Source organism: Pelobates fuscus, chromosome 5 (genome assembly GCF_036172605.1).
Source record: "Pelobates fuscus isolate aPelFus1 chromosome 5, aPelFus1.pri, whole genome shotgun sequence".
Taxonomy (NCBI): domain Eukaryota; kingdom Metazoa; phylum Chordata; class Amphibia; order Anura; family Pelobatidae; genus Pelobates; species Pelobates fuscus.
Genome location: NC_086321.1, coordinates 334,596,124 through 334,622,237, shown reverse-complemented (window position 1 = coordinate 334,622,237; position 26,114 = coordinate 334,596,124). Strand labels below are relative to the sequence as shown.

Sequence of the window (26,114 nt, the reverse complement as noted above, 5' to 3'; positions counted from 1 at the left end):
TAAACGCTTACTAAATGTACTTTTTCCTTAAGCAAGTGATTAAGACTTGTAGAAATAAATCAAAATACAGATGCTCTTTGTGTTCTTCCCTTGCCTTGGGAGGTTTCATCACTTATCTAATGATTTTCTTTTTAGGAATCAAATCACTTCATGTGTTTTACTGCTGGGAACCATATAGTATGGCTTTCATGTAATTACTCTGCCATCTTGTGGTGGAATTATAATACTACAGGTCTTACATTTGAATATTTGCATTGGTATGTCATTATAAAGTACTGTGTGCTTTGAAAAGGATGAAAACTAAAACATGGTTTAATTTTAATATAAATGTTGTTCTAGTAATTATTTTTGTGAAAGTAGTTTTCTATGTAGTTATTTAAGCATTCAGAATAAGATATACAAATAATTTAAGTATTTATCCCTGTGATTGGCCTATTGTAGTGTTACAGCTTGCAGATGTCCACTTATCCCACCTCACTGAAAAGGTGGTCTGTTTCAGAATAAAACATAATTTTTGACATTTGTAGGCAGAGGAGAAAAAATAATTTTGTTTTTCTATGTTATAGTCACCAGAACAACTACAGCTTATTGAATTTGTTCTGGTGAGTAGAATCATTACCTTCAGGCTTTTTGCTGTAAACACTGTCTTTTCAGAGAAAATGCAATGTTTACATTACAGCCTAGTGATAACTTCACTGGCCACTCCTCAGATGGCTGTTAGAGATCCTTCCTAGGTCATGGCTGCCTAAAATGCATCCAAACATTCAGTATCTCCTCCCTCTGCATGCAGACACTGAACTTTCCTCATAGAGATTCATTGATTCAATTCATCTCTATGAGGAGATGCTGATTAGCCAGGGCTGTGTTTGAATTGTGCTGGCTCTGTCCCTGATCTGCCTCCTTGTCAGTCTCAGCCAATCCTATGGGGAAGCATTGTGATTGGATCAGGCCACCACTTCTGATGATGTCAGAGGAAGTTTACAGGCAGAGACAACAGCTTCAGACTTCAAGTAAGATTTTACTATCTTTAGGGAGGCAAAGGGGTCCAAATAGTGTTTTTAACCCTATAGGGTCAGAAATACGTTTGTGTTCCTGACCCTGTAATGCTCCTTTAAACAACCTTGTCTTCTACTTATTTACCATTGACAAGTTCACTACTATACTGACTTTTAGAAGTTTTGTTGTTCCTCAAATAAATGAATAGTTTATCTCTAACAATAGCATTAATTCGTCCACGTTAAATTAAGTTTTCTAAGTTAGAAATTGTTTGAGCAAACTTTTTCTTTCCACATAGAATCTTTTTTTTAAATTTAAGTTTACTTTAATGAGTATAGTATAATAAAAGATCTATAAACTCTAGTTTTGGATATTCAATCAAGTGTGAATTGTTGAGAATTCAAAGTAAATTTCAATATTTAGGAAACAAAATATAACAAAAGCACAACAGAGGATTTGTCCAATTCATAATTTTATTTTAATAGGCAATTGGAATCATTTTCATCTATTTGGACTAATTTTTTTTTGTTTGTTTTTTAACTATTATGGCACATTTTCTAGATTTTGAAACTGTGAGCCATCCTGCTTTAGCCTTTGAAGACGTTCTAACGCCAGGGCAAAACTTTACAAATTTTAATTTAATTTTTTTGTTAATATGGCTTTAAGATCCAGACGATACTTGCTTATATTATGGGAGGTGAGGAGGGGCAAGGAAGAACTTAAAAATAAAAAAATAAAATAATAATTCTATTCACTGCAGTACTTATGCACCATTTACTTTTGCGATTTTGGGAGTGACATCAATATTATAGAGCTCTTATGATTATTTGTTTATCTACACTATTTAATTTTTTGTTTTGTAATATAGTTTTGCATAAAGAAGACTCCAAGGAAGTATCTCCCTCCTAAAATATACTATATTTAAGTATGTACATAAAGTATATACTGACATGTAAAAACATTTTTAGCTTTAATAATTGGTTTAGTCACCCAATATTGTATGTTGATTAATGGTTGCATATCTTAGTTTCTAGATTTTACTTTTAATAACTTAATATTGCTGTATTAGATAAAGCAAAATGGCACATAAGCCATTAATTTTTACTCTCATCTATCAAATTTAGCATTGCCGTGTTGCTTGCATTATGAGAGATGTTGACCACAACATTATGGAGTGCTGAAAGTGCCTACCCATGCCTGAGGACATGTCTACTGCATTTATATAATGGACCTTCCCTCTGTAATTTCTATATATTCTATATTCTGAAACTGACATGCTGTTTCAGTTTACAGTGTTACGCTTGGCAAGATACCACATGGTAGATTGAGAACTGGGGAAATCTGAAAATTTCTCTCTCATGCATGTACATCTGTACCTTAGGTTACTCTGCTAGAACTGCCACTTGCAGCAATTTAATTGGCCGATTTAAGCTATACATTTCTTAAGCCCTATTCTACCAGTAGCACGCGGTTTTGGATATAATGCCAGGAGTAGTTTGCATACAGTTTGACACCTTATCTGGGGTCCGCTGGATCCTGTCAGCTGGATGTTCTCTGAACAGAAATTACCCCAGCACTACAGGACCAAGCTTATTGGCTGAGAGTACTCAGCCGACTCAGTAAATGAGCCAGTCCTGCGTTACAGGGCTTAGCTCAGTGGTACTAACAGAAGCTCCAGGTAGGAGGATCTGACTCTAAGAGGCTGTTAACAGTACATGGCAGACCCCAGGTAAGTTGTGAAACCATTCCTAGATAGTTTGACAATTTACCCTTGGAGCATACTAGGACACTCCTGGCACAATAACCACTACAGTGTAGTGGAGTGTTTTATTTGTTTGCCCATCGATCCTTATTGTATTTGCTTTTGAACATAACAAAATCATACACAAAACTGTTAAAAACAGCTTATGCACGAAGAAGAGAGGAGGAAGAGGAGAAGTAAGGAATTATAGAGCCAGTTAAATGGCAGCATGAGTTGTCATTATATAGAAGGATGAAGGAGTTACATATCCAGATACACTTCTCTTGCCACAAGGCTTTCAGTCTGAGCATCAATAGTCTAATTCAGTATTGCACCATATAGTGGGTGACATCATTTTGGCCAGTATGCTTGCAGGTAACAATACAGAATCTTGCTCAACATACAGCAACACCATGGTCAAGCATTGGATGGTGCACTCAATATGCAGCTCTGGGTGATACAGTCCCCACATTAAAGTCAGATATTTAAGCTGGAAAATATCTTTATTGAAAACAAATACACATACAAACCACACATCCAGATAAATTAAGCTTAAATCATTTGCTAACACATTGATCCGGTCTGCCCTACATTTGCAAAAGTGAACATGAGATTCATTCTATATCACAGGGAATACCAGACAAATATTTACTCATTTATAAATACTATATTTCTAGGTATGTTATAGTATAAATATACATACAAATCATGACCTAAAGCAGGGAAAGGCAACCATTGCAGATTCCATGGACTACAACCCCTACCAGTCAAAATGGAATGTAAGTGGTTGCCTACCCCTGACCTAAAAGGATGGAGGGCAGTTGCTTTCCTGCAAATTGTTTCTGCAGTAAAGTATTTAAGAGTGCACCAGTCACGTAAACATGAAAATAGTGACACCCAGTGCTTTAGTTTCATTTACAATTTGTGCTAGACAAACTGCTAGCCAATATATATAGATCGTTTATTGCTTTAAGCTTTTTAAAGATTCTACTTGTTGTCTGCATAAAAGATATGAACAAGTATGAAGACAGCAGTGAATTGACGTGCATCTGCATGTTCTCAGAATTCTGATCACTCTTCTACATGACTGGAATTATGAGAGCACACAAAAAAAACCAAAAAAAATTTAAATGTTGAACTTGCCTGAAATTTGGATAAGTAAACCTGAAATGGGCAGTCATCTGCACATTTGTAGTGGACAAAGCCACTTTAAATAAGACACCAAGAACCATACCACTACAGCCCTCTAATGGTTATGGTGCAAGGCAGTGCCCTGGCACACCTTTACCTCACGTAAGTAGCAAAACTTTTTAAAACGGCTTGACGTGTCTAGGGTCCTCAGAGCAACACTCTCTGCCTCCAATGCAGCTGGAAGCTCTCCGTTCTGTGCAAAGCCTGGCAGGCACATCTGCTAGACGTTAGGCAATTGGGGTGCACCAGAGACTCCTGGCACCATAGCCATTACAGTGTTTATGGTACTTCAACCTTTAAGGTGACAGCAGGCAGTTAAACTGAAGGAATACATCTAACTGATCATTATGGAGGGGAAAGAGCGAGAGCGAGAGCGAGAAAGAAAATATTTTTTGCATGTTGATGTTATATTTTGCAAAAAAAAAAAAAAACACCCCATCCATTTTAGTAACCACTTGCAGTTTAACCTCAGCCATCCGGTCAACCCCAATGCCCAAAAGACAATGTCAAGACAAAAATACAGCTATACATTATCCATAAAATGTAATGGTTCTACTGATCTAGTGGAGCTTGAGATTTGTAGAGCATCCAGGCAGAGCAGGATGCAAGCAGTTTCATGCATGAAAACAATGTATAGAACTACTCTTAAACAAGTAGCTCTGTTCAGATTTTCCATTCATTAAACAATTTGCAACCATTTGCCATGTGCTGAATCAACCAACATTCATCTGAAAGCTGAAGGCAGTACTACAGCTCCCATAATCCCGTACTGCAGGGCTTATAGAATATATACAGGGATACCTTTGAAAACAATTGGGGTAACCAGTATTGAACAAAAATGAAGGGGAAAAAAAAAAAAAGGTCCCATTTCTTTTTCTCTGTGCAGATATCACTGCAGCAAGTATCTTGTACCTTCAATATTTTCCAATGTATAATTTGCATTTTTTTTGCATTATCACCATAGGGGAGAAAAGGAGTCAATTATGGCCTTGAGTGTACCATTAAAAGAAAAATAGTAGGAGCAAGGCACATGGTATTAATGAAGCCGATACACCAATCAATTTCAAATTAAATGGTTTTGACAGTAAAAATAGTTTTAGATTTGGCAGTGAAAAGCAGTATACATTTAATGAACTTTAAGTCATCTGCTTTTCAAAGCAGAAATATGAAAACTGACGACTTTAAGGGCACAATGTGAAAGACAAAAAACTTCCATAGGCCACAAGTAAAGCTTTAGAATGCCATTTGTCCCCCATACTCCAGGATGTTCTTCACCAACTCTTTGCTCGCACATTTTCTATAGCTCCACGTAAGTGCTTTCATTAGGATATGGATTGCGGTCACAGGGTTAAGAGCCTTTTCATTTTGATACAAAAACGCTTGATTAATAAAAAAATATTAACACCTTCTTTGCAACTGTCTTTCGAATGCAATAGTCAAATACAAAGTCAGGGAGTCTTAAAGATCACAAAGATTGAATCATCTTTTGTACTGAATCTCCTCAGCCAACACATTAATAAGTCACGTCTCTTTACAAGTCGAAAGATGTTAGATCGCCAAAGTCACAGTCAAATAGATCACTAACACCCTCTGTGTTCTCCAGGCCAAAGTGGTACTCGTGAGACATTGGAGGAGACAAGCTGATGAATTCATCATTTAGAAGGTCTGGTAGGACATCCCTGGCTTCAGTTAGGAGAGTTGCATTAGACACAGGGGATAGGTGAAGGCCCTCTGGAGTGTATCCCATGGGCAAGTCAGTTTCTGGAGATAGGAGAGACTCTAGAAAAACAAAAATTGTGCAATGTTACAGTTTAGCATTTCACAAAAAAAGGAATAACAATTAAAAAATACTCTATGTAACTTGCCATTGTGCAGATGAACTTTCTGTTGTTACTCATGTTGTATTTTTTAAACAGTAGCAGTTTATCACTTTTTCAGAGCCACCATGTGACATTTGGCTGCAAATTTTCTGTAACTTAACCCAGCCCATTTCTTCTTACCCTTTAAAACTTCCTGAACAAATTAGTTCATTTTTCATAAAAAAAAACTAAAAAGGAACTTAATAGGCAGTAAGGTAATTACATTTTTAATTCATAAGCCAAACAAAACCTTACACAACAAATGAGAGCAGTAGGTGAGGTCCTCCCTGACCAAAAAGAAGCCCCACAGATCACTTGCTGTTAGCAGCCTTTGCAAGCCCTGAAAATCTGCACCAGTGTGTTTAAAGGGACACTATAGTCACCTGAACAACTTTAGCTTAATGAAGCAGTTTTGGTGTATAGAACATGCCCCTGCAGCCTCACTGCTCAATCGTCTGTCATTTAGGAGTTAAATCCCTTTGTTTATGAACCCTAGTCACACCTCCCGGCACAGCCTTCCATAAAACACTTCCTGTAAAGAGAGCCCTATTTAGGCTCTTTATTGCAAGTTCTGTTTAATTAAGATTTTCTTATCCCCTGCTATGTTAATAGCTTGCTAGACCCTGCAAGAGCCTCCTGTATGTGATTAACATGCAATATACAGAGAAAGAGATACAATTGTTTGAGGAAAATTACATCTGATTGAAAGTGAAACCATTTTTTTTTCATGCAGGCTCTGTCAATCATAGCCAGGGGAGGTGTGGCTAGGGCTGTATAAACAGAAACAAAGTGATTTAACTCCTAAATGACAGTGAATTGAGCAGTGAAATTGCAGGGGTATGATCTATTCACTAAAACTGCTTTATTTAGCAAAAGTAATTTGTGTTCCTTTAACAGCGGCTTCTCATTGGAGCTGTAAGAACACATGGCTTTCCAAAGCATTGAAGTTCATTGTGACAAACTCCCCTCTCCAAGTGAGTTTGCCACAAAGCTCCTGGAGAAGCCTGCTGGTCAGTCTCCTGCCCACAGACTATGGGCCCTGCAGGGAAACCTGTACAAGACTACCAAACTTGACCGGCTGTTGGCACTGATTTCCCTGGCACCATTTTGGGCATAGGACCATGTGCACAGTCGGTCAGAACTAGGACTTCCAGGAAATACCTGAACCCCTGCTCTGATCTGGATGATTTTTGGATATGTTGTTCACCCAGATCATGGATATTGGGATATGTGTTTTGGGGTACTTTTGGGACTTTTTTCTGCTTAGAGATAATGGAGTTGATACAGTAATTAACTCAATTATCTCCCAAGCAGAGGGGATGGATTGTTTGCCTTGTGTGGGAGTGCCTTACATTGTTAATGGTTTGGAAGTTTGTATCCCTGTGCCCAACAAGGTCCACATGGGTTTCACCATTGTTGGGAAACTTGCATAAAAGGCCAGTGTGCCTCCATTAATTTGCTATTCCAGCTTACACTCCAAAACGGTTTGTCGTCTGGTTGTTGGAGGGAAAGAAGATTTACTCCTATGTCTGCTGTTCAAGCTTGCAGGGGATTCGACGGGGAAAGTCTTTTTAAGGACTAGAGCCAATCCCCCATTCGGCTCCAGGGCCCCAGTCAAGCCACGGCAACTGTGGGCAGAAGTGCTGCGGTTTGTCCCCTGTTCCAGCTAGAAAGCAGTCTTTTGGCGGAGGTACCCAGTCGGGGTACAGGGAGCTCCGTTACACTCATTAAAGCGGGGAAGGCATACAGACTCTCCTCTAGTGTAACTACTACTTCCAGCTTTGTGGAGCCAATGAAAGTCTAATTGACAGAAGAGGAGGTGATGCAGGGAAGTTTTACAAAAAAATTGTTGGAAAGCCCCTCTAGTGGCACTCCAAGTAACATCCACTAAAGGCGGCATTAAGCAGCAATGTAAATGCTGTCTTGTAATCTTGCAGGGACATGCTCTTTACCCCAGAACCACTACATTAAGCTGTCCAGTTTCTGATGCCTATAGCGTCCCTTTAAGAGCTAAATACTCTCTCGTTGTAGTTGCCCTGCCTACCATGCTGAAATCATGAATCCGGATTTCAGCTAATCCAATGTTTCCCCAAACTGAAGCAGTGGGGGGTCGCTAGTGCACATGCGAGGCAAATGACCATACTGTGCTAAACAGCATCTTTTCATCAAGATACATCAAGTCAACAGATTTTTTGCCCATGAACCACTACATAAAGCTGTATAGTTTCTTGTGACTGTAGTGTCCCTTTAAAAAAAACAAACAAAAAAAAAAACCGAACGAACATTGTGAATGGAGCTTTTTGGGGAACACTTCCACTTCACCATTGAGCAGTCTCTGAAGCAACATGACTGTTTATTGATATCTGCTTATCAGGACCACCAAAGGAAAAGCATGTTTACCCGTCAGACACAGAGCCCTCAGGCTGCATATGGAATGCTTAACTCAGAAGGTCATCTTGTCTTACTCGTAATCTGAATGAGTACACTGTAAGCCTGCATTCTCAGTCAATAACAAACTATACAGTACTGAGAGAGGTTTCAAGCTAGAACATGTGCTTGTTGAGGTGAAAAATGGAGATCATTTGTTTCTCCTTTACTTTACTTTCCTGGTGATTGTATATGCTCACCTTGTTCACACGAGAGTAGTCCCAAGCCAATGTCATGCGTGGTGTGGAGGTCAGGCGACCCATCACTAGCATGAGCAAGAGGAGAATGCTCATGGCTAGCAGCTTTTGTGGGACTTGACTTGACTGGACTGCAGACCCCAGAGCTGTCATCTGGACAGAGAAAAACATCAATAGGGCCACGGGTGCTTTTTAAGGATATCTGAAGTGCCTGAAAGAAAGAAATATGCTTAACATAGGATTCATTTAGATCAATGCTCCAACAGCTCTATTTAGATCTTTTCTACTTGATACTGATGTTACATCAAAGTTAAAGGAAACTATAGTGCTAGGAAAAGCAGAAGGTGTTCATAACCTCTGTCACTTTCCTGGGTCCAGCAGTGATGACCCTCAGGTCAGCCGGCGGGGGAGACCTAATGCACTCGTATTAGGATTTCCCTATAGGAAAGTGTTATTCAATGCTTTCCTATGGGGATTCCGGTGACGCTGGAAGTCCTCATGCATAGCCAAGACCCGGTTTCTTAAAAACTACAATAATTACATGCTCATGGTTAAGTGTGATGGCACACTGCACCTAGACCACTTCAAGGAGCTGAAGTTGTATGGGTGCCTATAGTGTCCTTTAACAAGCCACAAGTATTGTAACAGATGATAGGGCATTTGTTTGTCATTCTGAAGAGCTTGGCCATCAAAGATCATCTGGCAAGAAATTAATTTTTTGGCATGTGGTATGTCTATTGGGTATATTTAGATTTTTATGCCCAGTCTGCAGCATTAACATGGATAAAGCAACTCAGAATGCCTCATGAGCTGTACCATCCCCACTTAAGAAGCAGTTTGAAAAATCCAATAAAACAAATACTTACTTCAATTGGATCAGAAACCTGCATCTGTGTTTCTGGAGGAGCCTTGATAACCATTAGCATTCTTTCAGATGGATCTGCAATGCTACGGAGATCTTGACAAGTTACATATCCCAAAGTACTGCCAGAAGGGTTAAGGATCATTCATGAAGATTTTTATGTGTATTTTATTGCACAGAGTAATTCAGAATTAATCTAGTTGTATACTGGTTGGCTAGATACACCAGGAAGCCAATCAGGATATATTGGGACTGTGTGTTAAAAGTACTTGTGACCGGGACTGTCCCATGTTAATAAATACATTTCAAAACGGACAATCATACTACATATCCCATAACCTTAAAAACCTTTGCTGCACTATTGGAGATCACAGCCATGTTCTCGTCTCTGCCAAGGCTGTAGATAACAACTTGTGCAAACAATTTCATCGATGTGAAAATTAAGCAAAGCAAACGAGGCAGTGCTGTAAGCAACAATTAAGGCTTGTAGTAATCTTTACTAGACTACAGTCAATATTCAGCAGGCAGGGCTCCAACCACACACATTTGCAACATACAAAAACGAATTTACTTGAAATAGTTATCAGGTGATGGGGGGAGGCTCAAAGAGCTTGAAAAGTATACTTCAGTGATGAATGGTACAATTATCACGGGCCAACTATACACCTCTGAAGATCTCCCCTAAAGCAACTTGAATATGTTTAGGGGATGTTATAGACTAATGCAATTAAAAGAAGACTGTAATGATTATGTTGTCTGAAATGCCCTGATGTCTACCTATGGTAAAAAGTGTAAAAATCTGCTAAAATGGATTGAGAACTCACTTGGGTCTTACTATATGCTCATGTAGCATCTGGTCTTCAGCAGAAGCCAAATGTCCCTGCAGATCAGAGCCAATATAGAAACCAATAAAGTTTGGTTTTTTTGGGGGGGGGGGGGGGGGTTACCAAATTCTGTGACACCATAAGTCTTGGCAGAAACTATTTTAGGGTTTGTTGACCTACATGTAAGATTGTAGAGAATTACAAAAACGTACAAATGTAAAACACCCGACATATAAAAATATGGTTGTTTAAATTTTCCTATATTAAATATGGAAGAGCTGTGTATTTAAGATTTAAATATAAAGGAAAAACACACTTTTTATATTTGTTCCAATTTCCTTTTTGTTTGACATTTGGCCAAAAAAAATTATTTTTCTTCTTGACTTTAAAGGGGAGTTACATGGATTAAATAGTGCTTTCTTTGTGAGTTGAAATGGTTCAAGTGTAGTCTTGGTGAGAAATGTCTTTAATCTAGTAACAATTGACGTACTTTAAATCGCAATATATGCATGAGATGCATATATGGAAATGTGGAATTACAGTCCAGGCTTGACAAACTTGCTTGCTAATTCTAAAATACTAATTCTTAAAAGGGACACTATAATCACCAGAACCACTGCAGCTTAGAGAAAAGGACAGTTTACATTGCTGCCTGGTAACACCTCTAGTGACCGTCACTCAAACGGCCACTAGAGGTGCTTTCTAGTCCAGTGCTGCGCAGTGTGCAGCACCTATGTTCAGCTTTACCACGCTTAACAGAGGCACTGAATGTTCCCCATAGAGATGCGTTCATTTAATGCATCTCTATAATGAGATGCAGATTAGTGCATGTCTTGGCTTAAATAATTATGATTATCCAAGACATGCAGGCAGGTCCAGCCATGGCGAAACCATCACAGCATGATTTTGGGAGTAAAAATAAATAAAAGCGTAAAAGTTACCTTTCCCATGCAATAAGAGGGAGACCGATCACCTAAACAGACACACATACTCAGAAGTTGTAATTTAAAAAATAAATTGAAATTCACTCAGCCTCCCTACTTTTGGAGAGCTAAAATGAATAGATTTCCTTGGGGTCTAGTAGGTCTGTCATCTCCATGCTCTGCATCCTGTCGCGCACTGTTTAGTATGCCAGCCCACCTCTGCTCTCCCACAACACCAGCTACTGGCTCGCTGCCTGCACTCTCCCTCGCTGCTTCGGGCTGACCTCCCAGGCGCCAGGAAAGAAAATTAAAAAAAATTAAATTCCTAGGCGACCTGGTGCCCTGGATTTGTTGAACCCTGGCATATGTATTTATAGATTTTTATTAGAGTCTGGAAAAGGTTTCCCTTTGTATCAGATTACATTAGATGGTGTTTGTGGCGGTACACCGCCACTAAATGCCATGCCCACTGAGTATTCAGATGTTTTTTTTTTTTATTTTGTGCCCCCAATGTGCATTGTTAGGATTTTCCATTGTTAAATATGTGTTTCCCCTTGTATTTTTACACTCTATAATGTATTTTACTTTTCAGCCACGCGGGGGCGCTCCGGCGCACCACCCCGATTCTCCATTTAGAATGTGTGGTTAGAATGTTTACACCTCGTTAACAAGGTGTGAAAACTGCAAGGGAACAAGCGGCGCGTGCTCCCCTGGGTGGCCGCCGGTTCGTATAGCCGAACTGGCCTGCGCACCCCGTCTTCGGTCCCCGTGTCGGAGACCATACTACCAGCTCTCAAGGAAGCTGTAGTCACTAGTCCCTTCCCCCTACCTGGGAGCTACGAGGCTAAGCTTGTGGTTGCCCAGGAGAGCACCCTCTCCGGGGATATCCACTGACGAGAGGGACGCACGCAGGGAATCTTTGGAGCTGTGAATCAGTCTCACATCCACAGAGTTCCGCTGGCCGCATGGAAGTCTGTGCCGACCAATAAGAGAGGGAGTGCCCATTCAAACTGGGTTCGCTCCATTCTCCTGGTAGGACGGCACAAGTAAGCGCTGATTTGTCACTGCGGGCGCAGACGACCAATCGGAGGAGCGCTTGTTCAAACGGGGTTTCGCGCCCTTTCTTCTGAATGGGCCGCAAAACTTCCTCCCCCGAGCGCTGATTGGCGCAATTTGGTTCGCACCCTTTTAGCCAATTGGTTGATGCTTGGTTTAGGCGTGAGGTTTGAATTTGATGGACTAAACCCAGCAACGCCATGGAATTAATTTCAGGGATGTACAGAGCCTCGAGCCCCAGACTTTCGACGCTGATACCTCGACTCTGTACATCCGATCGCCCCACTTTTTGCAGGGATCCCAGATGGGACCCGGGGCTATCTAGCAATGTAGGTTTCAACCCTGTAACCCTTTCCCTTCAAGGTGTGCCAAGCCCCAAAGTGTAACTCTGTTAAATGTAATATGGTTTAACGTGTATCCCTGTGTACTGTTTGGCATCTCCCAGGGCAGGAGATGGCTATATGTAACCCAGCCCCCTCCTGCCTGGGACTAAGGGAAGTGTATTGGGTGGAATGGAGACCACCTGCAGGGGTCTGTGCATAAAAAAACTGTGCTCAATAAAGTTTGTCAGCCCAGTGCTTGGAGGGAAGGAAGATTTAACCCCTGTGTCTGCTGTTCCAGCTTGGAGGGGATGCAACAGGGAAAAGTCCTGTTAAGGACTAAGAGCTTCAAGGGCTAAGTGTCGTCTTTGCCTGGGAGCGCATAGAGCCACGTCCCCTAACCATGTAAGAGTTCCTGATCAGCTGAAGGAAGAAAACTAACAGGAGGTAACCAGTCGGGTTACTGGAAGAGGTCCCGTTATTGTTTTATGTGTTAACTGCAGAGATTTTGCGCCTATGCTTTTCAGTATAAAAAGATGGTGTGGGTTAGTGTTAATATCTGAGGAAGGTTGAAACATTGCTCTAACGTGGTGCAACACCAATATACGGATACATTTTCTGAAATTATTTACAATTTTAGAGAGCAAGTCACATACAGCATTGATGCTGACAAAAGAAATCCATGCAGCATAGAAACAGAACAGTGGAAAAGAGAAAACGTATGATTAACTGAAGCAGAAAATTAACTTTGTCTTGCATCCTTAAAGGATTAAGCTCTGCTCCGGTCGGTGCCATCATAATAGGTTGACAGTGACCCCTCTACTAAGGGTTGGATGCCTACATGGACCTGGAATGCTAGTTAAGCCATGAAGGTGTATGGTATTTAAAGACCATTATTGTGATGTCAAAACATGGTACTTAATAGGTTAAAAAGTTTTACGCCCATTATGCATGGCATCCCTTGTAATCTGCTGGAGAAACAGAAACAGAAGTACAAGCAGTGTGTGGGTTGCAGAGAGTTTTACTTTGCTGAGCTCTGCTGTTATATTGTCACATGATACATCGTTACCCGGTGCATCAATCCTGTAAACAGCAGTTACCTAATGAGCAATAAAAAAAATTGTTTATTGACATACACTATTGTGGGCACTTTTGGGTTTACAAAGTCTACAGTAAAGTGGATGCCACTTATTTTCACACCTTCAATACAGGAAATCACCGACCAAAAATAGGTGTATTGTTAATAAAAACTGGGGTAGGTCACTTTATGTAAAGGATATTTTTGACTCTCCGATTCCTCAGTGAGCAGTTTCAGCTGAGTGGTGCACATGTGAAGTAGGTCATCTAAACGCTGTTCCTTATTGAGAAGGTCCTGGCATTCATTAACCAGCGCTTGGTACCTACTGCTCGATTCCACCACAGTCCTGCTACCCCTGAAACAGAAATGCACCAATCATATATACATAAAACAAAACAAAAACAAAAACAAAAAAAACTGCCCATTTCTATGGTCAGGATAGAGAGATATAGATATATTTTTTTTTTGTTTTGTTTTTTTTTTAATAGAATTGGGAGAGGGGGGTTAATGAATTTTGTTCCCAAGGTTTCCCCACTACAAAGTGGGCAGGAAATATGCACACCTAGGTAGAAGGAATGAGAAAGTTATAAAATGACAAATCTTTGGAATGCAAGATTAATCAATCATTTTCAACAAACAGAACCAATGTGTCAAACCACTACTCAGGAAGTAACAGACACCTGGATTCCTTAAAGGAGGAATTTGTGAAGGTTGATAGAGGACTTTAGGAATTCATGAGGTGTGACTAATACTATCCTGAACATGAAACAAGCAAGTCGAGCCAGATTTCTTAATAGGAGATGGATCAAATATATCTCAGAATTAGCGCGCGCAAGCACACACACAATGTTTGGGCTATAAGGTGCTGTTTGACTACAACTCCAATTGTCTTAAACAACTACTGCAACATGATGGGAGTGGGGTTATCATCAAAAGGCACACGTCTACCACGGCAGAGTTTGAAATGAATGAACAATTAAGTGAAGCTAAAGCAAAAGTAGAAGGATAATTTCTGTACTCACAGCCATTGGATATGGTTCTTTGATTTCTTGGTGATCAAGTGGATACCCTCCAATACATTGGTGATGTCATATATTCTCCTCTTTTGCACATTCAGCACCTGAGCTGCCCAGTTGAGATCCACCACTCCATCTGGAGACTGGCTCAGCAGCTCCAGAAATCTCTTTGTGGTGAGGTTCAGAGAGGTTTCGTAACGGGACCTTTCTCCAGGAGACTTCACAGCTATATATAAATGAGAAAGTTTTACCATTCACATTCTGATTTACCAATTCTACAATTCAGCAGTCTCTAGGGCAAGGAATTATATTTTAAACCAATGACAGTTCAGGCCAAATTACCCTGATGCTCCACCAAACAAGCCCAACATGTGAAGAAGTGACTACATGGGCTGCACTCTGACATTGTGTGGCAGGCAGTTCCTTATTACTACGGTCAATGGATACACACAATCCGTAAGAGTATCTGTATCCATTCCCCAATTCCTCAGAGTATCATTGTCCCCTTCCCCATTCCCTCTGAATCTGTTATTATCCCAAGAAAACTGTTCGTTGCTCCCTGTCAGAACAGGTAGAGGATGCTGAAGAAGATCCTTTACCCTCGGTCCGTGCAAACATGCTAAAAGAAGTGACTGGCAGGTGGGGGAGCGCCGTGCTATGCTCTCTCCTCCTGCCAGACACTCAAAGCACAGACATTGCACCCTAGACAGCGGCTTAGTTTGCCTAGCAGTAATACCAGCTCTGGCGGTGACAAAAACTTTGTGGCAAAAAGATTTTTGGCCTAAATGTTGAAAAATTATATTTCAGTTGACCTATGAGTCACCCTTCCTCCCTGTATCTTAAAGGGACACTAGTCACCAAAACAACTTTAGCTTAAAGTATTTTTGGTGTATAGTTCATGCCCCTGCAGTCTCACTGCTCAATTCTCTGCTATTAGGAGTTAAATAATTTCATTTATTTATGCAGTTCTAGGTACAACCCCTGCATGTTACTTACACAGCCTTCCTAAACACTTCCTGTAAAGAGTTATCTAAATGTTTACACTACCATTATTGCAGTTTCTGTTTCATTTAGTATGCATTATCTCCTGCTTTAATAGCTTGTTAGACCCTGCAGGAGTCTCCAGTATGTAATAAAAGTTCAATTTACAGGACAGGAGATAAACTTTTAAAGTAAGTTACATTTGATTAAAAATAAAACAATTTTGGTTTAATGCATGGTGTGTCAGTTACAGCCAGGGGGTATGGCTAGGGCTGCCTAAACATAAACAGTGATTGAGAGGCAGATAATTGAGCAGTGGAACTTCAGGGGCATGTTCTATACACTGCTTAATGAAGCTAAAGTTGTTTTGGTGACTATAGTGTGTCTTTACCTGAATTATGAAAATTAAAAACACACACAAAATGCAGGCGGAGCCAGCGCTCGGCATGAACGGTCGCACACTCACTGCTCTCCGACGACCGCAGCCCAATAAAGCCCAAAATCGACTGCAAAAAACACCCTACCAGACAGCAGACAGCCTACTAACACTCCTCCACCGATGGGGAGAAAAACAAACAAAAAAAAAACCGCTTCCGGAACGCCCGCGGTTCACGGCCGATATAGGCAACCTACTGAGGAGGCCTCATGGTGCGGCGGCACCCAACATGGCGTCCGACTTTGAAGATTACTCTGAGAGTTCGGATGACACATCCCTCCACTGCCCTGAGAAACTGGGCTACAAGGGACCTCCCAAACCTAAGCAACAGCCGATGGGTTTTCCAGTTACCACGGAGATACTTACCTCTCTCCTGACCGACCTACGCCAGTCGCTCTCCACGGAGATCTCCCAGGTAAGGGAGGATGTTAAGGGGGTTCACTGACCACCTCTCAGCAGTGGAGCAATCCACTCAGGCACAGACAGCACAAATAACAGAGCTACAGAATCAGGTCAAAGACCTCTCCTCAGCCCACATTACACTCACCCACCAACTAGCAGCTATGGAAGACAAAAGGAGGTTGAAGCATATTAAAATCAGAGGCCTTTCAGACGCAATATCCCCAGCTGAGCTTCCCCATCTTCTAAGACAGCTTTTCAAAGCCCTCCTGGCCCCCCAAACAAGCTAAAGGGGTACAGCTGGATGGCATGTTCCGCCTGCCCAAGCCACCACAACTCGCAAGGTCTGCAACAAGTGACCTCCTGGTCAAATTTCTAAATGGGCAAGACAAGGCTGCTTTAATGGGCGCCATCAAAGGGAAGAATCCCTACCACTTTGAAGACATGGACTTAACGTTTTACTCTGATCTCTCGCGCACAACCCTGCAATGGCGTAAATCTCTCCGACCACTTACAGCGGCATTGACGGCTAAGGGAGTGAAGTATCGTTGAGGACCATCACACATACTCCTCATCCAACACCAAGGCAAGGAATATAAAGCGACAGACATCGCGGAGATGGACACTGTCTTGGCAGATATGGGAATCCTACCCTCCTCGACCACTACTGCTTGGGATCCAGCCAAGATTGTCCCATTTGTTCCAGCATCCAGGGGATCACTTGGAGTGAAGACCACCTGAACGGAGCTTTTTTATATGTTACTTTCTTTTCTTATGTTCTCCTTCTTATCCATGCTACCGTAATATAAATGTTGGCATAGGCCCCTATGGATGTATAACCCAGAGCTTCCTGCACACACATAGCAGGATTGCTATACGGAAAATGTAAAAGTAAATTCATGGTGGGGGGTGGAATGCAGTCAGTGAAATCTCTTGTTGAACTGGAGTGCAGTCCTTTGAAGCACAACAATAGGCTCGAATATAAAAAGGTATTTGAAAGTAGCCAATTTGGAACATAAGCTGCCGTACATATTAAAATGATCAATATCACATCTATATTTTGGTGTCCTATTAAACATAAAACCCTACTCAAGGTGTATGAGTGCAAGTATTGCTATATTTCCATTATAACAGTTGATAGCTTTAATGCATGCAAATGTATTAATTTTTTTTCAGAAACAATTTTCAAGGACTCAAGCTGCCAAATAATGTGCCAAACCTCTTCCACTAGGATTCCTGGTCTTCCCACGAGGACTCTGCAAAGCCTCTGGAATGTAACGGTGTCCTGCTTCCAAGTCCAATTTTCGCTTGACCTGTGCAATATTTTAAAACAACAACAAAAAATAAGAAACACTCATGATCAACTTATAAGAAGTATAGAAATATACTAATGCACTGTTTATTTTATATAAATCTTAGCCCGATGAAGGCTAGTGATGATGGTATTTTGTTTTAACACATTGTAATGAAGCTGCATATTAAACTAAAAGAACAGAATGGCATATCCGCTAATGAACACATTTTAGGGAGACACTTTAACCATATTACCCAATTCGTGGCCCTATAAGGTAGATACATTTTTGACAACAGGTGTCAAACTGGGCTTCAACAATTGCCTCTATGAAAGCCGAGCCCATAGCACTGAGATAAGCCTGCTGGTCGAGGGCTTAACTCATTGGCTGAGAGCGACCAGCTGCCGCTCTCAACCAATCAACTAATTCTCAGTGCAGGAGGTGACTTGTGTCCAGAGGACCACAAGTAGATTTGGCTACTTACACTGGGGCAATCCTGGTACCACAACAGCACTATATAGGAGTTATGGCTCTTGGAGTGTTTCTTTAACACTGAACAGATTCTCTGCAGCCAAACTCTTGCTGAAGGTATAGCCAAGTAGGAGAATACATCACTTTAGCCATACCAATTCACAGCACTGAATGGCTATGGTCAGCTGACACTCTCAGCTACTCGCTACCGCCCATCCCTGGTGCTAAAGTGGGTGGACTGCAGGCATCCAGGGGACTTGCTCAGCACAAATTTCATGTTCTTTGTTATAGACTCTAGATCACACTAGGCAACTTATATTACTTATTAGTACGAGTAAAATCTTAAAGCAGCCGTTATGTATACATTCTTAATTGTAAGATTAGAAACTGCTTTTCCCCCTTACCAGTAGTTTCCTGGTAAGTCCCAAAGACCATGTGCCTTCTCTATCCCTGTAGGACATTCACAAACAGCCAAAACGCTCCTAGAGCTTAACCAGGAGTACTTGTTGACAAGAGCCAAGAAGTTAGCATACATGAGAAAACACCCTAGCGCCAAAAGTGTGTATTCCTGGCCTTTTCATTGGCTAATCCAGACTTAGAATGTTTACACTATGTTCCTCAATTGTGTGCATCCTCCAACGTCATGCAGTTAGCAGCTGTTTTTAGTACCTTGGTAGAGATCACTTCAAGAGAGCTAAGTGATAATCTGGCAGCATTTGGGAAAGAGAATACTGCAGATACATGGTTGTAGAATGAAGACAGACAGCAAGGAAAAGGGCTGCATTAAAGGAGTGAACAACCCAGCATCCAATTAAAATGAAGTGGTCTGGGTGCCTTGAGTCCCTTTAATGACATATCACTCAGTACACCATATATTGTCTGTGTACTTACAGCAGGGTAACAACTTACTTCTGAATTACGGCTCAAACTATGCAGCATCATTTTTAAATACAGTTACAGTGTCCAGGTTTAATATAAATATATATAATGAAAATTTACATGAAGGCTTCAGTTATTGCTGTTATTTTTCACAGTGCATTTACATTTCTTCATTGTCACTGTCAAAATTAATTTACATTTGCTGTGTCAAAAGGTTAACCGTTTCTGCCGCACACATAATCAGATAGCAATGGGAGCACCCTGGCATGTCCCTTTAAACCACTCCCTTGGTGTTTCAGCTGCTTTTTGGTAGAGGACCCCACCCTACTTTATACTGGTTTCTTAAGGTGGGAGCGTAGGTGGTAGCATTCCTGCATCTCATTCCACTGGTTCCTCCACCTGCTTACAGCCTACAAACCAGTCCCAGCAAGGGGTAGGGAGGCATAACCACATAACATACATGCCAGAAACACTCCATCCAGTAAATAAAAGCCAGCAATTAGTCAACAACAAAATCCTAACACTGTTTCAGAGCTAGAGGGGTTAATGATCTGCGAGGCCACACAAAGACACCCCCACCCCACAGCATTTCAAGAAAAGAATCAATTTTCTGTCAAAAAAAAGCCGTTACCTAGCCCACCGCTGTGCTTTTTTAAACTTTATTTAGAACAGTTTGCAGATCAAATGCCTAAGAATTGGGTTTTTTGTTTGTTTTGTTTTTAAAGAACACACACACGACTTATGGCCCCTTCTGTAGGTTCTCCAAGGACCAAGATTTCACTGCCCAATTGTTCTTAGTGGGAGCGCATTACACATCCCATAAACTTCAGATTAAAGGTTTATGGCAGAGCTTGAAAACTTATAGGGCCAGAAGTCATGGCGACAAATACAAAAGAACTGGCACTAAAACTTCCTCCTTTCTGGTCATTTGTTGTCCTGGTATCAGCAAACAAAATCTTTATTTGTGCTATTGTCAGGTTTTAGCAGTATTTCAAACCATCAATCGCAGATTGGGGAGGTCCAACCAGGAAATGGGTAGGCACTCACGGCATCAAATGTGCAGGGCACTACCTTATAGGCTCAATGCTACCCATTGTAAAGTTCTGAGGAATCTGTTGGTGCTAACAACAACAATACTCTGAGCTTAGTTTGCACTCAAGTTCAACTTTGGAACGGTCTTGCTAAACCCAGGACGGTCTGAAAGTATGTGTAAGGTTTCAGTAGATCATTGATGAAAGACTAATGGAAAACTTAGTCTAAATAAAATATACAGACCAACCAACTGCACATTATACACCGCTTCAATAAGTAAAAACAACAACAACCTAAATACCGCTTCGTATCTGGAGCCTTGCAGGAAATTGTGGAAGTGGGCAGATAAAAGCTGAAAAACAACCTACAATTGATACTTCTGTAATGTACAGGCCTTCCAATAATATACTGCACACAAAAGGATGGATCTAACAAGATGAATAATAAATGCAAATTCGCACAGCCTTTGTGTGGGACCCTGATGAGAATCTGGTCATCTATACATTGCCAATCATCCCATGCATTCTTAATTGATGAACATAAATGGAGTTTGCGCAAACTTGTATTTAACAGCTACAAACTAACACATTCACTTTATAGAAATGAATTGGAGTAGCTCATATTGACTTCTGTTCACTTAGTCAAGCAGTTTTTCCATTCATTTCCTTAAAGTGAATTAGATCTCAGTCAGTTTGTTAAGATTAGATATTCGCCTTAGAGATAAAGTTTTACAAATGCATAGGAATAAAAAGTATAATAAAGCCATCCAGTAATGCTTCCTTTAAATTCAATGACTGATTTAAAAGTATATTTATACAAAAACCATCAGTGCAGTGCCATATTACAAAGTATATTTATACAAAAACCATCAGTGCAGTGCCATATTACCGGTGGACGTCCTAGAGCTGGTTTCTGTCCAGCAGTTGTGGTACTGGGCCCTTGTGGTGTTGTAAAAAGCATCAGCTCAGCCTCACTGAGTCCAGAACCTCCAGCACCCTCTGCAGGGACATCTGGCGTGGATATGATGACAATCTGCTGCTCAGCAACATGAATGGTGCTCGTTTCCCAAAGTGTTCCAAAATCTCCATCAATGCAGCCGTAAGATAACCCAAACTCCTGGGACATGGTCAGTGGGGGGTTATTCCTTCTGCCCCGCAGTCTTTACACCTCCCATGCTGGCCAGGAACAGCCAAGGCTATTGTAGTATCCAAACAATAGATCTTGTAGGCGGTTGCTGCAGACAGATTTGTGATTCTCCAACAACAGGTGTATCAATCAACAAGCTTTTAATTAGTTGCACTCAGAATTAAACACAATCCACTGTTTGTTAGTGAAAGTGTCAAACTGTCCGAGAACTTTAAATTCTCAGAAGATTTAAAAAAAAAAAAAAAAAAAAAAGTCTCTGCCAATATCCTTCCAAAAAAAAAAAAAAACCCCAAAGTAAGAATGCTAAAAGTGCAATTAAAAACCACTGATCTTTGTTTGCGGAAAGCTCCTAAATCACAAATGCTATACTTCTAAATCAGTCTTCATTCTGGGTATCCCAAAACAAAAACAATGCAAGAAATAATTGCTGGTAAAAAAAATGTAGATCGTGTATATTTTACCTACACAAATAAATTATACATTAGAATTCCTAGCATGGAATTAGCCATACATGCAGCATTTAAACCAATAAATTACAAAATAATATTTATATGCAAGTTTCTTCAAGCATGCATATATTGAGGAGGGGGATTCTAGAGTTAAAGATAGGGTCTAAAATTACATTTCAGTGCAGGAAGCAAGTCTTGGGTAAAGCAATGCACAAAATAGCATTTAAATTAAATAAATGAAAGTGCTTTTAAATAGGTCTACCACCCATTATTATAAATATATTAAATTAATGCACTATTACACTTCCTCAAAACTGTCTGCAAATCCCACCTCCCCATACATAAATCAAATAACATAAAAATAATTAAAATATCTATATAATTATTATTTGTCCTGGGGTGAGTTAGAGCTCAGTCTGTAATCAGTCTATGGGAATTATTAGAGCTGCAGCACTTTAAGGCCAGATCCCTCCCATTACAATAAGACTGGGTCGGTTCCCCGGAGTCCTGGCAGCCTGGGCAGTGTGGTGGCCGGTTCCCGGTCTGTGAGGTGGTCTCCGGCTCCCAGTAAGCAGTCCCGGCCGAGCTATTGATTTACAGTCCCAGCTGATCTCCGGGTCTCCCACCGCTCGCCCATTTACGCGCCAATTCCTTTTTTGCCGCGAAAGTGCTGCTGATGTCACCGCAGGCACGCCATTGGCTGGAAGGTGGCTTGGCTCGAGTGTGATTGGCTCCTCTGGATTCCTGGTGCGAGGAAGCTGGCACGGCCTGGGGTGACAGACTGGAGGGGAAACCAACGGCCAGCCAGAGTGAAGCAAAACAAGGACGGTGATTGGATGGAATGTGGGTGGAGGGCGTTACCTGCTGCCTGACAGGGAAAAAAAAAAAGAATGCCAATTTCCTAGAGAGTGCAGGGGGGGATGAATGGGCAGTGACAGATGTGTCTCAAGTAATGATGGGGACATCTAGAGTCACCACCCACAGCTCCCTCGGTGTTTAATTATGGGGCTTTGTTCATAAACCAGAGGGGGGGGGGGGAAATAAAAAATCTGACTTTACAGTTTTGTTCTGTTTTGTTTTTTTGTTTGACAAAAAAAAGTACACAAGCACTAAAATAAATAAATTAAAATCAGTTTTGTTTTTCTAATCTAGACAAAATAAAAAAGTACAAAAATTTAACAAAATACATTTTAAATTAAAAAAGTGGTGTTATTTGTATATTTTCTGTAAAAAAAAATATCCAAGCTGAAAAAAAGAGTAAAAGTGGAGAATGTTTGTAGTTAGATATAAATTTTGAAATTATTGAAAAACTTTCCAGTTTAGAGAATTGAATCCTCTGTATTGAAAATTACATATACAGGGTTATTTACTAAATGCGCAGTTTTTCGCGCTGAAATAGCCACGCTGTAACTAATGTTGCACATACTGAGTTTAACCCCTTTGCTACCGGAGGTGTAACAACACCTCCGTCAGTGTCCCTTGGACGTCATAATGTTCATTCTCTGCATGTACCTATGTATAGAGTTGTATTTATTGGCTGAGAGTGGTCAGTTAACACTCTCAGCCACTGAATGGCAGGCAATATTAACCCTGCAATGTAAAACAAAAACATTTTTGGCAGTGTTCTACAGGGTCACTGTACCCAGATCATTTTATTGAGAAGAAGTGGTCCGGATGCCTTTGATGGTCTTTTAAGTGGAAGACTTTGATGGCATACAGTTGAGCAAACCTGTCCTCTATGGTCTAGTTTCTCAACCGATGGTACATGTACCCAAAGGCATATGAGCACCAAAAGTAGGATGTACGCCAAGAGGTTGCCACCTTAGCGCCACTCAGGAGGCTTTCAGCTGGGGGAGAATGGAGCTGTACGCTACATGAACTTCCAGCACCGCTCCCTCACGCGCACTGCGGTGATGCCAGGTGCCATGTTAGGATGTCACTCCAGCCCTAGCATCACTAAATAGCGTGCAAGGGAGCAGTGCTGTAGGAGCACAAAGATTTCACAAGCCTCACACTGGACCCTAGAAAAAGGATCCACTCCAGCTCTCCCAAAGGTAGGGAGGCTGGGTTGACTTAAATAAAAATAATTATATGTGAGTGTGTGAGAGACAATGTGTATGTGTCTGTCAGTCAGAGTGAGTGAGTGAGTTAGTGTGTGTGTCAGTTTCCTCTATGTGTAACTATTATGTATTATATTTTCATTTTGTGACTTTTCTTCTTTAGATCAATAGTTTATACACTCGTCCTTGCATACACGATATTCACATTATGTCATATTTATTTAAAAAATATTCTTTACTACCTTTAAGCAGGCTTGTTCTCCAATATGGGATTAATTTATTTTTTCCCCCTCTGGAGACACGAGGGGGATTCCCTCGCAGGCAACGCCGGGTAGCCGGGCGGATCCACGCCGCCACCTTTCTCACAGCCAGTCTGTAGAGCTGTCTCCGGACTTTGAACTGCGTCCAGAGGTGGGTGCATAGCCGGTCAAAGAACTCCTGCGTGTGTTTGGGTTATGCAGAGTTCTCTTAAGGTCACACCACAGCATTTCAATCCAGTTAATGACTGGGCCATTGCAACATATTAATTATTTTTATTTTCAGTCTTTCTGTTGTAGATTTGTTGGTTTGCTTGGGATCAGTCCTGTTGCATGACCCGATTTCAGCCAAGCTTTAGCTGGCGGACAGATGGCCTCACATTTGACTCCAGAACACTTGGTATACAGAGTTCATGGTTAACTCAATGACTGAAAGGTTTCCAGGACCTGTGGCAGCAAAACAAGACCAAATCATCACCTCTTCACCACCATGCTTGACAGTTGGTATGAGGTGCTTGTGCTCATAGACCGTGTTTGGTTTTCACCAAATGTGGCGCTGCGTATTATGGCCAAACATCTCCACTTTGGTCTCATCTGTCCAAAGAACATTGTTGTAGAAGTCTTGTGGTTTGTTCATATGTAGAGAGAAAGGTCTTTCTCCTGGCAACCCCTCCAAACAAACCATACTTGTTCAGTTTAATTATACTGTCAATAATTTTAAGATTTAACATGCCAACGGAGGCCAATTTTGGGTAAAATTGCTGGGACCTTAACTCCTGGGAATATTGGCAACTGTCTTGAATGTTTTCCACTTTTGAATAATCTTTCTTACTGTAGAATGATGGACTTTCAATTAATTGGAAATTGCCTTATAACACTTACCAGATTGATGGGCAGCAACAATTGCTTCTCTAAGATTATTGCTGATCTATTTCCTCCTTGGCAACGTGTTAACACAAATCTTAATTGCTCCAGACCAGCAAACTGCTGAAAGGTCGGCTTTTATAGAGGTGGTCACACTTGCTGATGATCACTTAATCAAGTGCATTTGATTATCAGCACCATTCTGCAACCTAGCCTCTTAATTCCTTTATAAGCAGTAAGGGTGTACTTTTTGTTTTTCACACGTCTTCACACTTTTTGGTTTATTTTTGTCAAATAAAGGTTTATCTGAAGTTGTAGTTACCTAGATTTAAGACATGCTAACAGGGCCGGACTCGCCCACCGGGATACCGGGAAATTTCCCGGTGGGCCGTCGGCACCTGGGGCCGGGGTGACCTGCGGCCGCAGGGAGAGCTTGATTGGCGGCCGCAGGGGAAGCTCTTCTGGGCCGGCGGCCGGTGGGGGAGCAGGCTGTTCTGGGGGAGCAGGCTATTCTGTCTCTTCTCCCCCTCCCTCACAGGCTAGAAAGAGACCGGAGCCGGAATATGACGTCATATTCCGGCTCCGGTCTCATTAAGCTGCGCGCGAGGGAGGGGGAGCAGAGACAGAACAGCCTGCTCCCCCACCGGCCGCCGGCCCAGAAGAGCTTCCCCTGCGGCCGCCAATCAAGCTTTCCCTGCGGCCGCCAGCACATCAGTCTGCCCACCCACAGGTACCAAAGAGTATGTATGTCAGTGTGTGTCTGTCATGCTGTGTGTGTGTGTGTGTGTGTGTGTGTCTGTCATGCTGTGTGTGTGTGTGTGTGTGTGTGTGTGTCTGTCATGCTGTGTGTGTGTGTGTGTGTCTGTCATGCTGTGTGTGTGTGTCTGTCATGCTGTGTGTGTGTGTGTGTCTGTCATGCTGTGTGTGTGTGTGTGTCTGTCATGCTGTGTGTGTGTGTGTGTGTCAGTCGTGGTGTCTGTGTGTGTTTTTAAAAATAATGTTTTACTCACCTTTTTTTTTTTCCAATGTCGTGCTGGTCTCTGCCTCTATGACTGAGATAATCAAGCTTGATGATCTCAGCCAATCCGCACCGACACAGGAAGCGCCTCTAGTGACCGTCTGAGTGTCTGTCACTAGAGGTGTCACTAGGAAGCAATGTAAACACTGCCTTTTCTCTGCAAAGTCAGTGTTTACATTCAAAAGCCTGCAGGGACAGGCTATAGACACCAGAAACATTACATTAAGCTGTGTGTGTGTGTGCGCCTGCTAGTGAGCTTGCTTGCTTGTGTGCGTGTGTGCGTGTGTGTGTGCCTGCTAGTGAGTGAGCTTGGGTTTTTATGTCAATGAGCTTATGTATA

At 41.4% G+C, this 26,114-nt stretch overlaps 1 protein-coding gene across 1 annotated transcript; it reads right to left on the bottom strand.

Moving 5' to 3' along the window:
* Window positions 1-3,233: 3,233 nt before the first annotated feature.
* On the bottom strand, window positions 3,234-21,311 carry E2F1 (E2F transcription factor 1). Its single transcript, XM_063455729.1, has 7 exons — window positions 20,869-21,311; window positions 17,526-17,619; window positions 14,497-14,716; window positions 13,677-13,829; window positions 9,278-9,392; window positions 8,415-8,622; window positions 3,234-5,707 (listed from the first exon to the last, which is right to left on the bottom strand). Exons 1-7 carry the CDS (start codon window positions 21,103-21,105, stop codon window positions 5,460-5,462), a joined length of 1,275 nt encoding a protein of 424 aa, XP_063311799.1. The 5' UTR covers window positions 21,106-21,311; the 3' UTR covers window positions 3,234-5,459.
* Window positions 21,312-26,114: the final 4,803 nt, after the last annotated feature.